The 17,913-nt window shown below is 38.8% G+C and overlaps 1 protein-coding gene across 9 annotated transcripts in view; it reads right to left on the reverse strand.

Annotated features, from left to right (window-relative positions):
* Window positions 1-17,913, reverse strand: part of birc6 (baculoviral IAP repeat containing 6) — a 246,679-nt gene that overhangs the window by 54,476 nt on the left and 174,290 nt on the right. For all 9 annotated transcript variants that reach the window (XM_073050528.1, XM_073050534.1, XM_073050532.1 and 6 more), the window contains 4 exons: window positions 16,637-16,937; window positions 14,733-14,950; window positions 7,187-7,351; window positions 2,814-2,979 (listed from right to left, as the gene is read on the reverse strand). In XM_073050528.1, the coding sequence (XP_072906629.1) occupies window positions 2,814-2,979; window positions 7,187-7,351; window positions 14,733-14,950; window positions 16,637-16,937 (850 nt within the window). The remainder of the gene's footprint in view (window positions 1-2,813; window positions 2,980-7,186; window positions 7,352-14,732; window positions 14,951-16,636; window positions 16,938-17,913) is intronic.

Here is a 17,913-nt window from a genome sequence, read left to right on the forward strand (position 1 = left end):
ACCTGACAGGTCTGCAACACCTCCTCACCCACCATGGTGCTGTCACTTACCTGTGAAATTGCAAGCTTCTACTTACATTCTACAATGGAATTATCAATTCTACAATCTAGAGTTGGTAAAAAGAACTACAATTTGTGACACAGAACATGGTTTACTATTTATTTAGTCTGTTTCAATTTATCCACCTAAATTGGACTGCAAGATCTGTGCACAATAAACTGCATTATAGCCTTGCTCACATCATGTTAAATGGTAGGTTCAGACAGCATTATTCCATGACAAAATGAATCAATGTAATGACAATTAAATCAAATTAAAACTCTACAGTTCTACTTTGTGCTTTGCATTTTCTTGTTAACCACTACCACTCTGAAGAAACCAATCATAATTCAGCCAATATAAAAAAAAGGTGTAAAAATTTGAATCTTTCATATTCAAAGCTTCATTTTTAAAAGTCTAGTTGTTCACTGGGTCCACTGGCATTACCAACATTTGTTGTCCATCCCCATTTGCTACAGAACTGAGCACTTAAAAGTCAACCATATTGGTGTTTGAAGACACATACAAGCCAGATTGCATAAAGACAACAGATTACCTTAGGATCATGAACATTACAGCACAAGAACAGGCCCTGCAGCTCACAATGCCCGTCATGGTTTACACCTCCCAACCATACCCTGACTTGACTTTTCTTTTTAAATATTTTTATTAATTTTTAAACAAACATAAATGAAACATGAATACAAAGTGTTTGAGAGCACATAATTGATAGTTTAAGTAGACATTCAAATATATAATAATCAATATATATAGCCTCCCAAACTCATAGTATTTATGAACAAAAGAAACAAAAAGAAAAAAAAACCCCAAAAAGAAAAAACCCCACTAACCAACATGGGCCCTTGCATAATGTTGAATACATACAGTAGTGCCAATAACTCTGAACCTCCATCCAAATAATTAAGGATAATAAAAGTAAGGTTTAGGAAAAGACAATTTAACTCATATGAAAATGTTGAATAAATGGTCTCCAAGTTTCTTCAAATTTAACTGAAGTATCAAAAACAACACTTCTAATTTTTTCTAAGCTCAAACAAGAGATAGTTTGAGAAAACCACTGAAATATAGTTGGAGGATTAATTTCTTTCCAATTCAATAAAATAGATCTTCTAGCCATTAATGTAACAAATGCAATCATTCGTCGAGATGAAGAGGATAAACGACTATTATCCACCATTGGTAAACCAAAAATTGCAGTAAAAGGATGCGGTTGGAAATTGATATTCAGAACTCTTGAAATAATACTGAAAATATCTTTCCAGTAATTTTGTAAACAAGGGCAAGACCAAAACATATGGGTCAATGAGGCAACATCTGAATGACATCTGTCACAGGTTGGATTAACATGAGAATAAAATCGAGCAAGTTTATCCTTAGACATATGAGCCCTATGTACAACCTTAAATTGTATTAGGGCATGTTTAGCACAAATAGAGGACGAATTGACTAATAGTAAAATTTTCTCCCACTGCTCAGTGGATATAAGACAATGAAGTTCTTCTTCCCATTCCTTCTTAATTTTTTCTGATACATCTGGCTGTATTTTCATGATCATATTATAAATGACAGCTACTAAACCCTTTTGACAAGGATTCAGAGCTAAAATTCTTTCCATAATGTCCAATGGACATAGTTTCGGAAAAGACTAACGCATTATACAAAAAATTTCTAATTTGCAAATATCTAAAAAAAAAATGGGTTTTAGGTAAATTATATTTATTAGATAGCTGTTCAAAGGACATAAAGCTATCATCTAAAAACAAATCATGAAAACATGTTATACCTTTTGTTTTCCATAAAAGAAAAGCTTGATCCATAAAAGAGGGTCGAAAGAAATAGATATTATAGGGCATGATAAAATAAACTTATTCAAACCAAAAAATTTACGAAATTGAAACCAAATTCGCAATGTGTTTTTGACTATAGGATTAGTTATTTGTTTATTCAATTTAGATAAAGAGAAAGGAAGTGAAAATCCTAAGATTGAAAACAATGAAAAGTCTTGTACAGATTTACATTCCAAATTTACCCATTGTGGGCAAGCAGCTGTAGTCAATTCTTGTGTCCAAAATATTAAATATCATATATTAACTGCCCAATAGTAAAATCTCAACATACCCTGACTTTTAAATGTTATCTTATCTGTGTCCATCACCTCACCTGATAGCATATTTCAAGCACCTACCATTCTCTCCGTAAGAAATGTTGTCATGCAAATCTGATTTAAATTTTCTCCTTCTGACTGTAAACCTATGCCTTGTAGAATCTGACATTTCAACCCTTAGAAAAGTCTCTGATGCTACAGAGAAAACTATCCAGCCTCTCCTTATAGTTAATATTCAAATCCAGGCAACATCCTGCTGAAACTCTTCTGCATCTTCTCCAAAGCCTCCACATCCTACCTGTAGATCAATGGGTAGAGCTTCACATACTAATCTAAATGTGGCCCAACCAGAGTTGTATTAAGCGGCAGTTTGACTTCTCGTCTTTTATAGGAAATGCAACAGTAAAGTAGTAGTTCTGCAAAGGTGCTGGGAATTTTGTGGTTAACAATATCTGATGATCTTCTCTTCTGTAATCATTTTAAATTAAATTCCACAGTTGCCTTTGTAGGGTTCAAAGCTGGATCTCTAGAACAATGGTCTAGTACTCTAGATGTTAGTCCAGTGACAATAACATTAAGCAACAATATCCCAAACTAATGACACAAAAAGCACTTTCATTGCTAAAAATGAAACAACACAGTTACATACCCGAGTCATTCCTCAGATAGGATGACATGGCAGGAATAAGACAGGATTGGCTGAGCAGCTCCACAAGTACTGAGGGAAGAGCATTATTATTCTGTCCTTGACTTTCACCAGGGCTTAGATCTCCAGATAAACTGCTGCCTCCAGGATTTATGTAACTAGCAAGAACCTAAAACAACAAAAACAAACAAGAGCATTTGTAGAGTAAAGAATATTTATTTGTGGGGAGAAGTTAGGCAGGCCAATCTTGTTTTTCTTGGAGCAAAGGAGGCAGAGGATGACCTGATAAAGGTATGTAAAATATAAGAATTCTAGTCAGAATATTTTTCCCACATTAGCGATATCGAAGGAAGGATGGAAGAGGAAGGGAGAAGGAGAGGGAGAGGGAGAGACTGTGTGTGTCTGTGTTTTGTTTCTCTTTCCTCCCATTATCCAAAATACTACTTCGTAGGTAGCAGAGAGAAGTCTCAGCAGTCACCACTCTGGCACCGAGTCCAGCTCTGGCTCAAGAAGGAAAAAGGGGAGAAGAAGCAAACTCTAGTGATAGGGGTTCATTGTTTAGGGCAACAAAGTTCTGTGGACGAGAATGAGATTCGCGGATTGTACCTTGCTTCCTGGGTAACTTGGTCAGAGAAATCTTCGATTCTTAAGTGGGAGGATGAGCATCCAGAGGTCGTGGTCAATGTCGGTACCAATGACATAGGTAGGAAGAATGATGAGGTCTTGCAAAGTGAGTTCAGGGAGTCAGGCACTAAGTTGAAGGACAAGTCCTCCAGGGTTGGGATCTTAAGATTGCTATCTGTGCCACGTGCTAGTGAAGCAAAATAGGAAGACCATGCAGTTTAACACATGCCTAAAGAGAGGGCTTTAGATTTTTGGATCATTGAGTTTGCTTCCATGGAAGATGGGATTTGTACAGAAGGGATAGGTTGCACAACAACTAGAGGGGGACTAGAATCTTTGCAGGAAGGCTTGCTTTTAAACACAGGGGTGTTTAAACTAGAGTTGCGGGGGATGGGAACCAGGGCACAAGAGTAAATAGTGGAGAGGTTGTGGGGAAAGATGTTGTTAAGCCTACAGTCAGAAATCGAAAAGTTGAGTATGGTTGGACTAATACTCTGAGTCGTGAAAATTTCAATGCAAAGAGTATCATAGGAAAGGCAGATGAACTTAGGACGTAGATCAGCACATAGAACTATGGTATTGTAGTCATTAGTGAGACTTGGTTGCAAGATGGCTAGGACTGGCAGCTCAATGTTCTGGGGGTTCCATTGTCTTGGACAAGGTCGAGTGGGAGGGATTAAAGGGGGAAGGGGGCATCATGGCAGGACAAACCGGAAAGCTTGCCAACTGAGGCTATAAGGGGTGGAATAACAAAGGAATTACCATGTTAGTGGGATTCTATTACAGACCACCCAACAGTCAACAGGATTTAGAGGAGCGAATTTGTACAGAGATCACAGTCTGTTGCAAGAAACAATGTTGTGAAAGTACGCAATTTTAACTTTCCACATATTGTACAAGAGTTAGATGGGATAGAGTTTGTCCTGTGTGTTCAGCAACATTTCCTTACATAAAGGTCACGACTAGAAAGAATGTGATACTAGATATCCTATTGGGAATGAGACAGGGTAGGTAACAGAAGATTGTGTAGGGGAACACTTTGCATCTTGTGATCACAATGCCATTAGTTACAAGGCATTTATGGAGAAGGATAGGTTAGGTCTTCAGGCTGAGATTCTAAATTAGAGAAAGGCCAATTTTGATGGTATCAGTAAGGATCTGGCAATTGTGGATTGAGATAGGCTGTTTTCTGGTAAAGGTGTATATGATAAGTGGGAGGCCTTCAAAAGTGAAGTTTTGAGAGTACAAAGTTTATATCTTCCTGTCCGAATAAAAGGTAAAGATACCAGGTTTAGGGAACCGTGGTTTTTGAGAGATCTTGAGGCCTAGGGAAAAGGAGGTGGTGCACAGCAGGTATAGACAAGAAGGAACAAATGAGGTACTTGAGGTGTGCAAGAAATTCAACAGAATACTTGACAAGGAAATCAGAGGGCTAAAAGGTAGGTGATTCTGTAGCAGACAAGGTGAAGGAGAAATTCAAGGGTTTCTACAGAACAAAAGGATAATAAGGAATAAAATAGACACAACCTATAGAATTGAGGCAAAGCAACCATGAGGTCATTGACCATAAGAAAATTACAGAGGAGGAGGTGTTTGTTGTCTTGAGACAAATTTGGGTAGATGAATCCCCAGGGCCTGACAAGGTGTTCCACTGAACCCTGTGGGACACTAATGACATGAATTTCAGTGGCCCTAGCAGAAATATTTAAAATGTCCTTAGCCATAGGTGAGGCACTGGAGAATTGGAGGATAACTAACGTAGTTCTGTTGTTTAAGAAAGACTCTAAGACTAAGCCAGGAAATTATAAGCTGCTGAACCTAACATCAGTAGTGGGAAAGTTACTGGAATGTATTCTAAGAAACCAAGATAAGTAGGTTCAATAGACAGAGACTGACTAGGGATAGTCAAGACTTTGTGTGTGCTAGGTCAGTTCAGTCACTTAGCATTCAAGATGGTGTAGTAAACTAAATTAGACATTGGCTTAGGAGAAGTCAGAGTGGTGGTAGATTGTTGCTTCTGACTAGAGGACTATGACTAGTGGTGTACCGCACAGGTCCTTTGCTTTTTGTCAACTATATCAATGATCTGGATGATAATGAGGTAAAATGTATCAGCAAATTTGCACATGACATCAAGATTACAGAACAGTGAAGAAGTCTATCAAAGGAACTGAACAAGCTGGAAAAATGCGCTTAAAACTGGCAGATTGACTTTAATGCAGACAACTGTGAAGTGCTGCACTTTGGGAGGACAAACTAAGGCAGTACTTAGAGTGAGCAGTAGGGCACTGAAGAGTGCGGCTGAACAAAGTGACCTGGGAATTCAAACCCATAATTCCTTGAAAGTAGCATCGCAGGTAGATAGGGTCATAAAGAAAGCTTTTAGCATGCTGGCCTTCATTAATCAAAGTAGTAAGTACAGGAGTTGGGATATTATAATGAAGTTTCATAGTAATCAAAAACTGAAAATGTTGGTGAGGCCTAACTTGGAGTATTGTGTGCAGTCTTGGTTATATATCTACAGCAAAGACACAGTAAGATTGCAGTGAAAAATTACAAGGATGTTGCCAAGCCTTAAGGACTTGAGCTATAGAGAAAGGTTGAAAAGGATAGGACTATATTCCCTTGAGCATAGAATAATCAGGGAAGATTTGACAGAGGTATACAAAATTATGAGGGGTATCGATAAGGTAAATGCAAACAGGCTTTTCCAATGAGGTTGGCTGATACTAGCACTAGAGGTCACAGGTTAAGGGTGAAAGGTGAAATGTTTAAGGTATACATGAGGGGATACTTCAATGTCAACATTTAAGAGAAATTCGGATAGATTCATGGATGGGAGAAGTATGGAGTACTATGGTCCAGGCGATGGGATGAGGCAAAATAATATTTTGGCACAGGTTAGATTGGCCAAATGGCCTGTTTCTGTGCTGTTGTGTTCTATGACTATGACCCTAAATGATTGCTGTAAATTGTCCTGTGATTAGGCTAGGGTTAAATAGCGGGTTGCTGGGCAGTCCGGCTCATTGGGCCAGAAGGGCCTGTTCCACAATAAATAAAATGAAGTCTATGGAGCTTTGAAGTCTTTGTCACTGACACACATCTTGTTATAATAATAAACCTAATATCTGCTGAAATACTTTGCAGAGAAAGTTTGGAAATTGCAGTAGTTTTCAACTTCTCATTATTATTCTTTCCAGGGTTGGTGACAGTAAAAAGCACGAGATCAATTAGCTGTGTGGTCCTACATGTAGGACTACATATGACTTCAAACTAGCATTATTATTATTAGAATGAGCCATAAAAATATGGGTCACAATAATTGTTAACAGGGAGAGGAAGATGGTAAGAGAAGATTAGTCTCAGAATCTGAATATCTGCCTTGCAGTTTCATTGCATAGTACCTGGAATGTTGAATCTCTGTGAAGTTGACTTCAGTGTTGAATGCCATTGAGGGAACATATGAATAAGAAAAGTTGTCTAGTAACAGTGGAGAGGAAGATGAGATGATAAAATTACTATTTTCGGGAGGAGGATTTCAATGGAGTCTAAAGTGATAAAGTCAGAAATATTGATAAAAGTATAGGTTAGATGTATGCCAAAAATGTTCCAAGTTTTCACTTTATATTGAATGCAGCCAGAATGAAGGCCATGATAGGGAAGAAGTCAGAACAAAATACAAAGATATAATGTCCATTAGCATGCAACTCACTGATTCAACTAATTTTCAGAACAACTTAGTCACAGCATACCTGCAGGAGACAGGTCACATGCTCTTCTTCTAGTCTCTGCTTGGTTAGTGCTTGTTCCACATCCCAACCTGATGCAGTAGAACCTGTTCCAAAACCTGTACCTTTGGCCCAGTATAACTGTTGGTCTTCAGTGGAAGAATTTGCATGTGTACTGGAAACTTGTGGCTATTTTATATGGGGGAGAAATATAATTGTCATTAATCAAAGAAACAATTGATAGCGGTAAGAGAAACACGTGAATGGTTAAAATACTTTGCCTTTGCATCAACTCAAAGTATTCATGTTAACAGATGTGTCCTGTGATTTGACAGACACTTTCCCTCAGACAAAAGGGATTTATACTTTGCAATAGCTGTGTTCAGAATGTTAATTAGATCCAAACTATTAACCTATTTCAGCCTGTGCTTATTTCAGATGTTAGTGATCAAAATACAAGTTCATTATCCCCTTACTCTAGGTTATAAAACCAACAATCTGTTGAATTTAAATGTTAAATTTATTAAAAATGAACAATTTCAGTTAATAAAGTTATCAACAACTACTTTCATATTTCTAAATAGTTTCCTTTGAAATATTTTGTAGTAATCATAAGAATAGAGACACAAATCAAAACTGAATTAAAGACGAACTGAAATCTTTGTGGATTTTTAATTCCATAATGCAATGTAATGGAATTATGTTTCTAACACCTGAAACAAGAAAAAGAGAAATAGATTTTATACTAACCAAGATCAGATGGTAAATGCAAAGGAATCACAAAACAGTTACGAGGGAGAACCAGGCCATTTGGCCCATCACATGTGCACTAGTCCTATGAAAGAGTAATGCAGCTAGTCTATCCTCATACTCCTGAAGATATTTTCCTTTCAGCTCAAGCTCCCTATTGAGTGCTACAAATGAGCCTGCCTCCACTACTGGCAATCCAAGCTGTAACCTCTCTTTCTTTAAGTGTTACTTCATGTCAGCTTTGGTTATTTTTCCATTTCATATCCTGGTCCTTTGTGCCTTGGCCAATGACAGCAGTTTCTCTCCATCTGATCTGCCTGTATCCTTCACGATGTTCAATACATCTCTGATTCCCTTGCAACTCCCTTTGTTCCAAGGAAACTACCCCATCTTTTCCAGTCATTCCACATTACTGCATCCGTCATCCAAGAACCATTTTGATTAATGCCACATGCACACTCTCTGAAACTTTACAACTTGCCAAAGTACGATACCCAGATTTCAGCTGAGGTCAAAATGCTTCTACAGTGTCACTATTATTCCTTTGCTTTATATTCTATGTGTTGGCGCATGGCCAAGTAGTAAGGCGTTGGTCTAGTGATCTGAAGGTCACTAGTTCAAGCCTCAGCTAAGGCAGTGTGTTGTGCCCTTGACAAATTGCTCTGCGACGACACCGGTGCCAAGCTGTATTGGCCCTTGCCCTTCCCTTGGACAACATCAGTGGCATGGAGAGGGGAGACTTGCAGCTTGGGCAACTGCCGGTCTCCCATACAACCCTGCCTGGGCCTGCGCCCTAGAAACTTTCCAAGGCGCAAATCCATGGTCTCTCGAGACTAACGAATGCCTATTTATTTGTTTTTATTCTATGTCTCTGTTTATGAAACACACAATTCTTTATGCTTTTCTACCATCATTTTCATCCTGATCTGTCAATTTCAGTGAACACAGCACATTCTCCAAATACATGTCTCTGCTCAGTTTAGAATTGCTTGCTTTCTCATTAAGATGTGAAACATCACACTTCTCAGCATTAATCTTCATCTGACACTTATCCATCCAATCGGGCAACCTTGCATGATTCTATGCTACTTGGTTCATGACCCTTCTAAGGTTTGTGTATCACCTGCAAACCTGGAAAGTTCCCCAATCTAAAGTATAAATATAAATATTTTTAAGTAAACATTATTTCTTGGCATGCACCTCTGGGAAACTCCACTGGACCTTTCTCTTCAGTCCAGCAAACATTTCTAGCACACAGTTTTTTGCTTCTCACTTTGCTCTTACTTTCTTTTAGGACAGTGACCTTCAAAACTTGAAGACAAGCCTGTCATGTGGTACTATATCAAATGCCTTTTGGAAGTCCATAAATACACCAATCACATCTTCCTCGTTCCCCCCAGGTACTTGAAAAACAAAGATCTAGCTGTACAAATGCACTCGGCTTTCTCTAATCAGCCCATAATTATACAATTGACTGCTTATTTTGTCCCCGTTTAACATTACTGGAATTTCCCCAAAGTGAAATCAACTGATCAATAGTTACTGGATTTATCTGTATACCCTTTTTATTAAGACAAAAAGGCCATAATTTTCTGGTGGAGAGCATTCTAACTGGTTGCATCACAGCATGGCACAGAGGCTCCAATGCACAGGACTGCAGAGGGTTGTCCACTAAGTCTGCACCATCATTGGCACAATCCTCCACATAATCAAGGACATATTCAAGAGGGAGTGCCTCAAAAGGGAGCATTCATCATTAAGGACCCACAGGATCCGAGACATGCCCTCATTTCATGGGAGAGAGGTGGTACAGGAGCATAAGAGCCCACACTCAGATTTAGGAACAGGTTCTTCACCTCCGCATCAGATTTCTGAATGGTTCATGAACAGTATCCAATTATTCCTTTTTTGTTTTACTGTTTTGTAATTTATAGTAATTTTATGTATTTTGACTATGTTGTTTCTGCAAAATACAGGACAGTGAGAATAAAACCGATTCTGATACTGAGTCACCAACCCCAAATCTAGAAATGACTTCAAAATTATGGCTACAGCCTCTGCAAATTTTTTTTGACATTCCTTCTGCAACCCAGGATGCATACCAACTGGTTCAGGTCTCTTATGCAATACTGCTTCACTCTCTGCTTCCCTAGGAACTTGAGGAGAATTGGTACGTCACTGAAGACTTGCAAATTTTTACAGATGTACAGTGGAGAGCATTCTGAGTGGCTGCATCACAGCCTGGTATGAAGCTTCCAATACACAGAATCACAAGAGACTCAAAGGGAGGTACACTCAGCTATCTCTGCCACAGGAACAATTCTTCCTGTCATTTTCCTTGGTTGAGATTTTCCCAACAATCTTCCTTGGCAGTCTGATATAAAACACTCATTTATTGTCTCAGCTATAAATATTTGACATATTTTGGTCTGACTCCTTTGCCTGGGCTCTCACAGCCCTTTCTCTGGTTGTAACCTTTTGGATTCCTTTATACTTGTTCCCAATCTTTTCTTATTCTCCCTTTTTGCCCAGCTTACTTTCGCATTTTTCCACCACCTCAAAGAACTTTCAGAAATCAGCCAAGTTCTTCATGTTAACAATTTGACTTCATCTGATTTTATTCCCCCCGCTTTACTTAACAGAACTTTCGGTTACCCAAGCAACTCTGGGATTAAATTTCCTTCCTTTTTCCATCTTAGGAATGCACTTGAGCAGTAGTTGAAATATCTCCACCCTAAAGACCTTACATTGTTCAATCATATTTTTTCCCTAAAAACCTAGACTCCAAGTTACCTGTGCCAATTTGGCTCATGTCCAATCAAATATTTTACCTGGGACTAATCCATTTTTTCCTCCATAGTTACTCTAAACCTTCTGTTATGATTATTGCTTCTGAGATGTTTTGCACTGATACTTTATCCACATGAACTAACTCTTTTACCAAAGCTACATCCAGCAATGCCACTTCCCTCTAATGGGCCAGTAATATGCTGACCACGAAAGTTTGCACACTCACATTTCAATTCCTCCCCATCACACTTAAGATGTTACTATCAGTCTGCATTTGAAAAGTTATTGTCCTTTGTTATCACTAGCTGTGGCTTTTGTACACAATTCCCAAGCAAGTTTGTAAGCACCAGTTGGCAACCTCTACAAGAGACAGTATTGCTCTTTAATTTTGGAAACAGGTAATTTCTGCCCTTCGACAACCCAATCTCATTTCAGCATAGCAACACATTTCCTTATTATTATCATTCTCTCTGCATTTATGCCCATCTTCTCTGAATACCTTGCATTCAGGAATATTCAGAATTGATTCCTACTCTTTGCTGGTAATCATGTTTTTGTTATTGCTGTTGCATTGTAATCATAATTAGTTGATGATGTCTGTAGCTCATCAACTTTGTCTAATATGTTCCGTGTTCTCCTCTTCTTTGTGAGGGAGAGATAAAACAATGGATTAGATAGTCCAAAATCAGTTTTTTGGAATAATGCAGAATCCATTAAGAAATTGGTAAACATAATACTTAAACTTGCAAAATACGATTGATCATAGACAACATAGTTTTAGAGTCATTGCCAGAGAAATACAGCACAGAAGCCCTTTGGCCTATCTAGTCCATGCTGAAACTATTTAAACTGCCTATTCCCATCGGCCTGCACCCGGACCATAGTTCTCCATACTCCTACTATCCATGTACCTATCCAAACTCCTCTTCAATGTTGAAATCAAGCTCATGTGCACTACTTTTCCTAGCAACTAATTCCACACTCATGACCCTCTGAGTGAAGTTTCCCCTCATTCCCTTTAAACTTCTCACCGTTCACCCTTAACCCATGATCTCTGGTTGTCACCCAACTCAACCTCAGTAGAAAAAGTATACTTCTATCAAATCTCCACTCATTCTTCTAGGTTCTAAAAAATACAGTCCTAACCTATTCAATCTTTCCTTATGACTCAGATCCTCCAGTCCCAGCAACAGCCTTGTAAATTTTCTCTGTACTCTTTTAATCTTATTTACATCTTTTCTGTAGGTAGTTACCAAAACTACACAAAATACTCCAAATTAATCCTCGCCAAAGTCTTATAAAACTTCAACAAAAACATCCCATCTCCTGTACACAATACTTTGATTTTTGCCAAAAGCTTTCTTTACGACCCTATTTAACTGTGATGACACTTTCAATGAAGTATGGACCTGTATTCCCAGATCCCTTTGTTCTACAACACTCCTCAGTGCTCAGCTATTCACTGTTGGTCCTACCAAAGTGCAAAACTTGTTTGTATTAAATTCCAAATGCCATTTTTCAGCCCATTTTTTTTTCAGCTGATGCAGAACCCTCTGCAAACCACGATTGCCTTCCTCACTGCCCATTACATTGTCATTTGCAAATATGCTGATCCAGTTAACCACATCATCATCCAGATGACAAACTACAAAGGACCCAGCATTGATCCCTGCAGCACTCCACTAGTCACTGGCCTCCAGTCAGAGAGGCAACCATCTACTATCACTCTCTGGCTTCTCTCACTAAGCCAATGTCTAATCCAATTTACTACCTCATCCTGAATACCGAGCAACTAGACCTTCTTGATTAGCCTTTCGTGTGGGACCTGGTCAAATGCCTTCCTAAAGTTCATGTAGACAACATCCACTGTCTTGCCTTTATCAACTTTCCTGGTAACCTCTTCAAAAAACTCTACAAGATTGTTTAGATATGACCTACCATGCACAAAGCCATGCTGACTATCCTCAATCAGTCCATGTCTATCCAAATACTTATATATCCGGTCTCTTGGAATACCTTCCAATAACTTTGGCACAATTGATATCAGACTCATTGGCCTACAGTTTCCTGGTTTATGATTAGAATCTTTTTTAAACAGCAGAACAACACTGGCTATCCTTCAATCCTCTGGTACTTCTACTGTTGCTAAGGTGATTTAAATATCTCTGCTAGGGCCCTGGCAATTTCTGTGCTTGCTTCCCAGAGGATCCAAGGGAAAACCTGATTTCCTCAGGGTAGCAAACACCTCCTCCACTGTAATCTGTACAGGGTCCATGAAGTTGATGTTGCTTTGCATTACTTCTATATACTGTGTCTGTCTCCTGGGTAAATACAGATGCAAAGAATTCATTTAAGATCTCCCACATCTCTTTTGGCTCCACATATGGATTAGCATTTTGATCTTTCAGAGGACCAATTCTGTCCCCTGCAATCCTTTTGCTCTTAACATAGCTGTAGAATCCTTTAGGATTTTCTTTAATCTTGTCTGCCAGAGTAACTGCATGCCTTCTTTTAGCCTTCCTTTACTTCTTTAAGTGTTCCCTTGCATTTCTTATACACCATAAGTACCCCATTTGGTCCTACTTGCCTATTATCAATTTTTTTTAAAGTGTTAAACAACTTTAACATTGTGGCGACCCACTTCCCAGTGCACTTGAACTGGCTCACAAAGTGGCGCGCGCCGACATTGAGGCCGGTCCCAAAGAGGGCGCCAAGCCTGCTTCACCAGCAAGGGGAAAAGCCCACGCGCGTGACGGGACTGTGAATATGCGCCCCCTACAGCATTACCGCCCGGGGAGGGTGGGAACAGGAAGGCTTTAAAGCGAGGCCGCGAAGTTTGAATAAACCTCTTTTGCAACTGCAGCTCACTGACTCCATGTCGTTATTTCATCGCTGCGTGTAGCACATCACTACAACATTGGCTTTTTTTGAAATATAGTCAGCAGGATAGAAAAATAAAGTATCTTTGGAGTTCCAAAATGTATTTGGCAAAGTGCTACACCTTATTGCTCACAGTAAGTGTCATACATTAGGATGGACTGATGGAAAATATAGGATATATTTGCTTTAGAAACAGTGCAGAAAAGGTTCACTAGCTTTAATACATGGGATGAGGTGGTTGCCTATGAGAAAAGATGAAGCAGAAAAAGACATTAGCTCCCAGGTGCTTAATAGTGAGAGCATTGAAACATACAAGCTTGAATAGCTTGACATGGCATACAAAGTATACTTCGCTGCTGGGGAAGTCAGGGAAAAAGAAGTGGCATCATCTTAGTGTAAGAGGTTGGCTACTTAACTCCCAAGCAAATATCCCTTTTCACAAGGTTCTAAACTTTCAGAACCCTCTCCCGAATGACCACAGCCATTAGCTGTGGTCAAGGTTGAAGTAGGTGGAGTTTAGTGGGGTGATAGGCTCTGGGAATGAGGCCATAAAGTCAATTTCAGATCATTGATCAGAACAGCTATTTTTACAACAACCTAAATTGTTCTGTGAGAGCTGTATTCAAAAATAAACATCCAGATTTTAAAAAGAATCTACTGCTTTCCTAGTATATATGACGAATCAACTCTTCCCAGACTTCCAGGTATCAATTAGAACCAACATTTCGATCACAAACTCTGGCATCTTCAAGAAAAGTTACCTGGCTAGAAGCCTGAGAAGAGTTTATTCATCCAGATTTAATGCTGTGGTAGAATTAAAATTTGTGCTCTTATGAGAAAAAGCCTCGGAGAGGCCTACATGCAAAATTATAACCATAATTAAAACTATTTTGTAAAATTACATAGAGAACTCAATCATTTGGAGAAAGTAATTAAAATAAAAACATACTATCCAATATACTGCAGTACCTTACCTATAACAAATTAAGAAAACAAATTTAAGTAGATGCTGATAAATAGTAACATTTGTACATTAACTCTTCACACCTTGTTCAGATTGTAAAACCACTTTTTCTATTGACAATATTAGAACTGTATTGAATAAATACAGTTAGACTGTGAATATGATTTACAATCTTAGATTAGTTACCTCTGCCTGGTTGATGTTTGCATTGGGAACTCTAGGGGCATGGTGACTTAGTGCAGACAGGCAAGCGAGGATAAGATGAATTGCTCCGATCTCCAAAGCCATCCGCCTGAGGAGAACGCCGTCATCAGTAGTCAATGGGGTGGTACTGAATAAAGTGCGCAAAACATGGAATGGAAGTGTAGGAAGAACATTTGCTGATGGGGACTGTAGGATGTGACCTGAAAATTAAAGAGAAAATGAAAAGGATTTTAAAAAAAACTGTCTTGATGACTGGATTCTCAATTACTAAAATTAAAATTCTTTTTCAGCAACTGGAGGTTTTATTATCTATAAATGTTCAAATTTTGCAAAGTGAACAAATAACTACCTGCTGTATAAGCAAATGTTTCTCACATTGCCATTTGCTCGTAACATGATGCAGTTTTCTAAAAGAGCTAGTGACTGTGCACCATTATTTTATTAATTTAGAGACACAGCATACTAACACGCCCGTCCAGCCCAATGAGTCCATGCTGCCCAATCACACCGATGTGACCAATTAACCTATGCCTTTGGACATATGGACTAGTCAGTTAGATGGTCACGTAAGTGTAATTGCCTTAATTATCATTTTCGGTTGCTCCCCCAGGATCGAGGATGACTTGCTTTTTTTGGGATATAAGCAGGCCAATGAAGCCAATATGTGGCCCTACAAATAGGTGTTCCCCTTCAGCCATTTTCACCGATTTTCTGTGCGCTTCTACGTTTGGATTTCACATTCTCAAACTCAGATGTACCAAAGCTCACGATAACAGAAAACGTTAGAAATACTCAGCAAACTAGGTTACATCTGGGAGAAGAAAAAGAGTTAACCTTCATCCAGATGAAGTTAACATAAGAACATAAGAAACAGGAGCAGGAGTCGGCCATCTGGCCTGATGAGCCTGCTCCGCCATTCAATAAGATCATGGCTGATCTGGCCATGGACTCATCTCCACCTACCTGCCTTTTCCCCATAATCCTTAATTCCCTCACTATGCAAAGATCTATCCAACCTTGTCTTAAACACAATTACTGAGTTAGCCTCCACTGCTTCATTGGGCAGAGAATTCCACAGGTTCGCTATTCTCTGAGAAAAGCAGTTCTTCCTCAACTCCATCCTAAATTTACTATGTCCCCTAGTTCAAGTCTCATCTATCATTGGAAACAACTTTCCTGCCTCTATCTTATCTATCCTTTTCATAAATTTTATGTTTCTATAAGATCTTCTTTCGTCCTTCTGAATTCCAGCAAGTACAGCCCCAGGCATCTCAATCTCTCCTCATAGTCTAAACCCCTCATCTCTGGGATCAACCTGGTGAACCTCCTCTGCACCGCCTCCAAAGCCAGTATACCATTCCTCAAGTGAGGAGACCAGAACTGCACACAGTACTCCAGGTGCAGCCTCAACAGTACCCTGTACATTTGCAGCAAAACTTCCCTGCTCTTAAATTCAATCTCTCTAGCAATGAAGGTCCACATTCCATTTGCCTTCTTCATACACAAACACTCCCAAGTTCCTCTGCACAGCAGCATGCTGCAATTTTTTTTAACCATTTAAATAACAATCTGCATTTCCATTTTTTTTCCAAAATGGATGACCTCGCATTTACCAACATTGTACTTCATCCACCAGACCCTTGCCCACTCACTTATCCTATCTACATCTGTTTTATTTCCTATTTTTGTTTTACATTTCCAGCATCTGCACTTTATAAATTCGAGGATGGTCTAAACATTGCCTAGGAAAAAATATCATTTTAGTAGCCCTTGGCTTATGAATATTCAAAGAAGAGAAACACTGAGAAACTCAGGCTAAGTGATCATTTGATTACATTATTAAAGGTAGAATAATGGAGAAAAAAAATATACATAACGATACTTACTGCCTTCACCATCATCGGTTACTCCGAGCACCAATCTAAGCAAACACTGTGCATGCTTCCGTTCTTTGAGGAGTACTTCTGCGTAACCTGGCAAACGGAGGAAGAGTCCAAAGGCTGCAAGAGAATGCGCTGGGATGGGAGACATGGCTGGGACAGTTGATTTGATTGGTGGCGGCTCTGCAGTTATTGTCTCAGGGGCTTCATAAACCAATTCACCAGACTGCTCTATGGTGACCCACTCAAACTGTTCATTGTCTTTGGGCTTTTCTTGTGAAGTCGATGTTACCACCGGAGCACTCACCTAAACACACAAATGGAAGGTGCTAAAACCAAACTTTAATATATCAATCATTTGAATTATGATAGAGTCATGATTTTTCATTTTTTTTAAATTAAGTAAAATCCGTCAAACTGGACCCTAGCTGAATGATGATTGCCCATCAGCTAACAAAGGTCTTAGCAGTAAATATGGTGAGTCTTACATTCAAGCAACAAATTAGACAATTTTGTAAATACTGTTTGTTCTATCCCAATGTATTAAATTGTTTAGTAGAAGCAATTTGAAATCTTGCACAAAACTAAGCAAGCCAGTAGTAAATTTACGAGTTGGTAATGCTAATTAGTGACAATGGATGCATCTGTCAAATTTTAAACTAGGCACGAGATAAATCAAGATGTCCTTCAGCAAATATGTAACCAATAAAGAGACAGGATGGTAGCTTGGCAGAAACTAAAAATGTGGTACAACAGGACAAGCAGTTCTGATAGTAATACTTTTTTTTATAATTACAATAAAATAATCTATATGACTGATACAAGCCTAAGGTTTTGGGCAAGCAAAAATATGAAAAGTCTGCTGATACTGGTAGCAGAGTTGTCAATAAGGACTTAAGTAAAAATCATACAAGTGTGGAGAATACATTACTTGCAAGGTAATTGAATAATTCTCGCAGCAGTATGCGATTTTGTGGAGCAGAGTAGAAAATCTATAGATAACTCCATAGTATGGCACACAAAATGAAAGATACAGTATTTAGGACAAGCACAGCTTCAGTTTACAAGCACCTAACGAGAGTAAAGTAAAAATTGAAAAATTTCATTCTGTTGAATAAATATGGAACAAGATTTAAACAGAGGAGACATAAGAGACTATAGATGCTGTAATCTGGAGAGGCATACAATCTGCTGTTAAGAACTCTGAGTTGAGTAGCATCAGTGGGAGGAAAGAAGTTGTTGATGTCTCCGGTCAAAAACCTGCATCAGGACTAAGTGGAAAG

Source organism: Hemitrygon akajei, chromosome 7 (assembly GCF_048418815.1).
Source record: "Hemitrygon akajei chromosome 7, sHemAka1.3, whole genome shotgun sequence".
Taxonomy (NCBI): Eukaryota; Metazoa; Chordata; class Chondrichthyes; order Myliobatiformes; family Dasyatidae; genus Hemitrygon; species Hemitrygon akajei.